Genomic DNA, 5,577 nt, shown 5'->3' on the forward strand with positions numbered 1-5,577 from the left:
CTGACCATAATCTTTCTGGAATTAGTTTACCTGCAGGTAACTATTGGAAAATTAACCACACATAAAGAACTCCATTAACTAAATTTTAGTTGAATATGTGAAGAAACGAATAAATATAGTCCTTAGTCAAATACTTATAGTGCAACATATTATGAAATATCAAGGATATCTATTGTCCTTATGAATACCTGACTCATGTCAGTGATTTGATGTTGACTTTTAAATGTCACTGGAGAAAAGAAAATCAGGATGAAAATTATGTCTCTTTTATTTTTTAAATTAATCACCCAAATCCCCACGTGCCCTACTGGCAGAAATTACAGTATCTTCTTCTCCAAGATACCTAATATCCTACTCCCTAAGTGTTAGAGGTCCCCAGGAGTTTTCTCTCTCTTTTTTTTTTTTTTTTAATTTCAGCATATGAGGGTACAAAAGTTTAGGTTATGTATATTGCCCGTGCCCCCCCACTCTCCCTATTCAGAGCTTCAAGCGTGCCCATTCCCCACGCAGTGCGCATCGCACTCATTATGTAGGTATAAACCCATCCCCTCCTAAGTGCCCAGGAGTTTTCTGAACACAGGGTTGTCAGTCCTCTTTCAAACACCTGAGGTTCAGAACTGGAGTTGAAGCCAATGTTGTTATTCCCGCTGATAGCCACAAGGCGGCACTGTTGACTTGCCAAGAATAAAAAGTTTACTTAAGCCGGCACTGCTGTTTAGGTTTTTGGGCTGTACAGCCTTGACGTTCGAAGCTTGGCCTCTGAAGTTTCAGACCTCTCTTTGGTAACACCCATATGCTTAGAATATACCCCGAAGCACAATAAGGTATGAGGATGGCTAGGTACTAAACAGCTTTCTAGGATATATGGAAAATGTAGTATTGTTCCCTCAACAGTACTTAGGCCTTTGATTTGAGCGTTGGCCACCAACATGGACTCCTTTTTTCCTCCGTGCCATTTAATCCCAGAGGACTTGTTGCTCTTTCTTGCCGCTGGGTCTTGACTTAAGTCTGCTATAGGACTGAATAGCAGTGTTCAGTGGTATCAGATCTTCCTTGTAAAAAGACTCTGTGATCCTCTTGCAAATTCCTCATGCAAATGTAACTGACTTGCAAATGAAGGGGTGAGGTGAATGGCCCTTGGAAGCCACTCCCCTGCTCCTCCTCATGTTCTGAATCCACCCTCTTCCAGCACAATCGGAGTATAGCCAGCCTGGGTTAACAAAGGGACCCTTCACAGGTTTTCTTCAGTTAAAACAAACTGGCAAAACATCTGTAACTCACCACTTTAAAATGCCTTTCATTTATACCATAATACTTCATTCTACTCACCCAAGACAGTATTCAAAAATTCTACTGAGAAAACATTTTTTATGCTATGAGAACTTCACCGCAGAGTTGTGTCTGCCCTTCAAGGTCTGGCTCTTTGAGTTATCCTGCTTCCCTCCTATCTTTACCTGTGTATGATTTTACCTCAAAGCTTATCCAGGGCCTTTGCAACTAGTAACTTCTGCCGCTTGCACTGGGCTTGACAATTCTATGAGAAATCTGTGGTCCTCTTAACCTCTCTTTTTAGAACTAGAGCGGAGAGCCAACCCTAAGCCTGTGGCTTATCCATTTCTCATATTTAGGACCTTACTGCTATAGAGCTAGAGATTTATTGTAGACATGGACTGTCAATTCGTCACTTAGCCACTGCAGTATCATAAGTCAGGGAATGTTTGCTGAGCCCCTCAATGTGCAAAAGTTATGCTAGTTTCTGTTAGGGGTGGCCACTGCTGTCTTGTTCCCTACATCCTCTACAAGTTGGTAATTTCTATCCTTGTGTACACCTAGTTTGAACAAAGCTTCTCATAATTATGTTGGCCATTTGCATTGATCTAGAGAAGCCTCGTTCGGGAATTGAGATCTGAATTTTGACCAAGTAACAGAGACTCCTCTTTGAGTTCCTTCTGGGTTTGTGCCTGGGAGGAAGCATGATGGACATAGAGAAAGCGGCACTCCTGGAGAAACCAGCAGCGTGGACCAAATATCACCTGATTTTTTAAAATATCACCCGATTACAGATGTATCATATTTTTATGAATTATATCTGGTTAGATTCTTCTTTAAAAACACACACACACTTTTATAATCATCTACAAAAGGCTTTTATGAAAATTACATATCATGCATAGACAGTGGTATATTGCAAGTGCTCAAAACATGTGAGCTTTGATTTTTCATTATTATTACTACCACTTTTACCAGCACATTAGGATATTGAGATTATTAGTCCCATTTTGGGCAATCGGTGCTGGAATTGGCCCTGACATCCTGAGGGACAGTAGGAAGGTGGCGGTGGACAAAACTCTTCCAGCAACCATGATAAGATGGAGAGGAGTAGCCCTGTTAGGGAATGCTTTTCTGCGTCACACCTGTGGATCTGGCTTGAGACAATGAGAACCAAGCCTGAGGGAACTAAGAGCCCTTCTTGTAGGCCAGTAGATGTCACTTTTCTTTTCTGCTGTTATTGAGGGACTGGAAAACATTGTGCCCCTGCAGCCCACACCAGCACTGGGTTGCAGTTACTCTATATAATCCACACAGTGCCCATCTACTCCTGCTGCCAGCTTGGTGCCAAGTTCTTACACAGCTATGAATGCTGCACCTGTAACATTATGTCATATCTCTTAACCCACCTGCACTGGGGGACTTGATTCTGTCTCTAATGCCCTGGAAGCAACTGCACACTGCAGGGTGATGTTCTAGCTGCCCCTCAGTAGTCATAAGCTTTCAGACTCAAGCAGGTTGGAGCTGTGCCCATTATTAACACCTCCCTCGCAGCCCCAAACCCGCCCATCCATACTGTGCTTTCTGATGCTGGGGCTGAGAGTCTGGGATGCTTCCTTGTCAGCTGGTTCCCTTAGTTTCCACCCACAGAGAGCGAGAGGGATGCTGGAAGGTGGAAGCAGAGGAGGAGGGGGGACAGTTGCTCTTTCCTATCTGTTCCTGTCCGGTCAGTATAAACAGCTCCCCACCCTGGCAGTGGAGTTGACTCTAGTCTCCAGATTTGCTGGTTGGTTGGTTTTGGTTTTGGTTTAACTCCCAGAATCAGCCTCACTGAACTTTCTCATGGGTACCAGCACCAGCAGGGCAGCATCCCATCCTCAAAGGTCTTGGTCCCAAATCTAAGGGTCACCTCTGAGCTCCTGTGGCACCAGTACCAGGTAGGGACAGCACCCTTCCTCAGACATCTAAGACCCAGTTCAATGGGCCACCTCCCAACCTTTTAGGTTCTAATGACCCAATCTCTTTCTGAGTGGAAATTTCTTCCCACAGGTACTGTCTCTCTGTGACTTCAGCATCCCTCTTTTTGGTTTTTAAGTCTCTAATACCCATCTAACCAATTGTTTACATTAAATTATCCATAAATAATCAGTGCAGTTTCTTTTCTCCTAACTGGACCCACCATTATCCAAACACCTGACACTATGCCGTGTCTTCCCACATTCAACTAGAGGACTTGGGCAGAATCAACAGCTCAAATAAGACTTGATTTTCAGTTCACTGCATGTGCAGCTTAAACATATAGGGGAAGTGGTCAACCCATTCTCCCAGTCAGTTTCCCCGTTTCCTAGCCCACTGGTGTCTTCACCCCTCTCCCCACCTGTATCCTCATTTTCAAGACTCCCCTTAAGGAAGTGAGGCTATGTAGGATAGAACAGGAAGCTGGCATTGCTTTATGTTGCTGTGATTCTCTTTTCTTGCTGTCCTGCAGAAGCTTTGTCAGGCAGGGCTATGCCTTCTCTGAGAACCCCTTGGCTGTCAAAGAAGGAAGTACAGGCAGGAAATACCTGTGATCAACCAGAAAGACAAAACACAGGCCAAAGGAGAGTGGGGTAGAGGTGTGGTCTTCAATTGCATTAATAGTTGAAGAGCCATTATGTAGAAGGAGTCTAGGTTCTAGAGCCTGGATTTTACTCTCTACTCTTTTACTTCCCAGATAGGTGATCTTTGGCAGTTTCCCTTCTTTAAAGCATCTCTTTTTCTACTATGTGAAATAGAAGTAACAATGCCTTCAGGAATGTCTTGAAGATCAAATCACTTAAATGTAATGGCCTAGGCTCAAAGCAGTTACTCAAGAAATATAACTTTCATCTTTTTTCCTACCTGCACCAGAACCATGCGAGGAGAGTAAGGAAGGAATCTGGTTCCACTGTGAAGTGAGCCTCAGCACAGGTAAGAAACACTCCCTCACTGGACACTTCTCTACCTCACTGCCCACATAAAATCACTGAAGGAAAGGAGAGGAGGAACTAGAAATCTGCTTTACATATTCACATCCCTCTCTGCAGCAATTTCTGAATTCCTTGTTTTATCTCTTTGGTCCGAACCCCATATACAATAGGGTTCAAGGCAGGAGGAATTAGGTGATGAAGGACATTGAGCAAGATCAGGATATCCATGGGGACCCTCTTTCTGGCCACGTTTGTCAACACCACCACCAGCAGGATGGTGCTGAAGAAGAGGATGAGGATGAAGTGGGAGCCGCACGTGCTCAGGGCCTTGACTGTAGCCCCCTCGGCCTTCAATCTCAGCACAGCTCTTAGGATGAAAGCGTAGGAGAGGAAGATGAGGATGAAATCTGAGCCCAGCAAGGTCCAACCAGCCACAAATTGGTAGATTCTATTGAGGGTGAAATTATCACAGGAGAGCCTGGACACAGACAGGTTGGCACAGATGCAGTTCTCAATGACATTTTTCCCACAGTAATGGAGCTGGGCAGTGAGGATAGGAATGGGTGCAGTAAGGAGGGCATTCCGTGCCACAGTGAAGACACTAGCCTTGGCCACAAATTGATTAGTGATGATGGATGGGTACCGCAGGGGGTGGCAGATGGCCACATAGCGGTCATAGGCCATGACCATGAATGTGCAGGACTCCATGGGGAGAAAACTGTTCATGATGAACATCTGGAGGAAACAGGCAGAGAACCTGATGGGTCTGAGGTCAAACCAGAAGATGGCCAGGACCTTGGGGATGACGGTGAGGCAGAGCACAATGTCCAGCAGGGAGAGGAGGCTGAGCAGGTAGTACATGGGCTGGTGCAGAGCGGCCTCCAGCCGGATGGTGATCAGGAGGGTGGCGTTGGCCCCCATGGCCAGGAGGAAGAGGAGGCTGAGGGGCAGGGACAGCCAGTGCTGCCAACTCTGGAAGTTGGGGAAGCAGATGAGGAGGAATTCAGAGATCGGGGCAGTGGAGTAGTTGCTGGGTGATGCCATGGGCAGAATCTTGAGCTGAGCAGGCTTCTCGTGACTATTTGTATAGCGAGGTACAAGAGGTCATTTTTTAAAATTGCTTTCAAAAGTATACCTTTCACATACTCTTTAGGGAGCTAATGATGTGTAGGAGACTCTTGCTAAGTAAGGCAGATTCCAGTCAATATCCTAAAGCTAGAACAGTGGTACTTGACAAATAATGATGTGATCTGTGAAGAAAAATGAATATGTAAAAAAACTATGAAGTTTTCCAAAAAGGGTAATGATAGGCAGTAATCTCACTCTACATTAAAATATGTTGAAAATGTGCAAGAAATCA

At 44.9% G+C, this 5,577-nt stretch overlaps 1 protein-coding gene across 1 annotated transcript; it reads right to left on the reverse strand.

The window, feature by feature from the left end:
* Nucleotides 1–4,155: 4,155 nt before the first annotated feature.
* Nucleotides 4,156–5,377, reverse strand: LOC123641620 (olfactory receptor 56A1). Its single transcript, XM_045556501.1, has one exon. It carries the CDS (start codon nt 5,259–5,261, stop codon nt 4,317–4,319), a length of 945 nt encoding a protein of 314 aa, XP_045412457.1. The 5' UTR covers nt 5,262–5,377; the 3' UTR covers nt 4,156–4,316.
* Nucleotides 5,378–5,577: the final 200 nt, after the last annotated feature.

The sequence above is a fragment of the Lemur catta genome, chromosome 7, assembly GCF_020740605.2.
Source record: "Lemur catta isolate mLemCat1 chromosome 7, mLemCat1.pri, whole genome shotgun sequence".
In the NCBI taxonomy this organism is placed as follows: Eukaryota; Metazoa; Chordata; class Mammalia; order Primates; family Lemuridae; genus Lemur; species Lemur catta.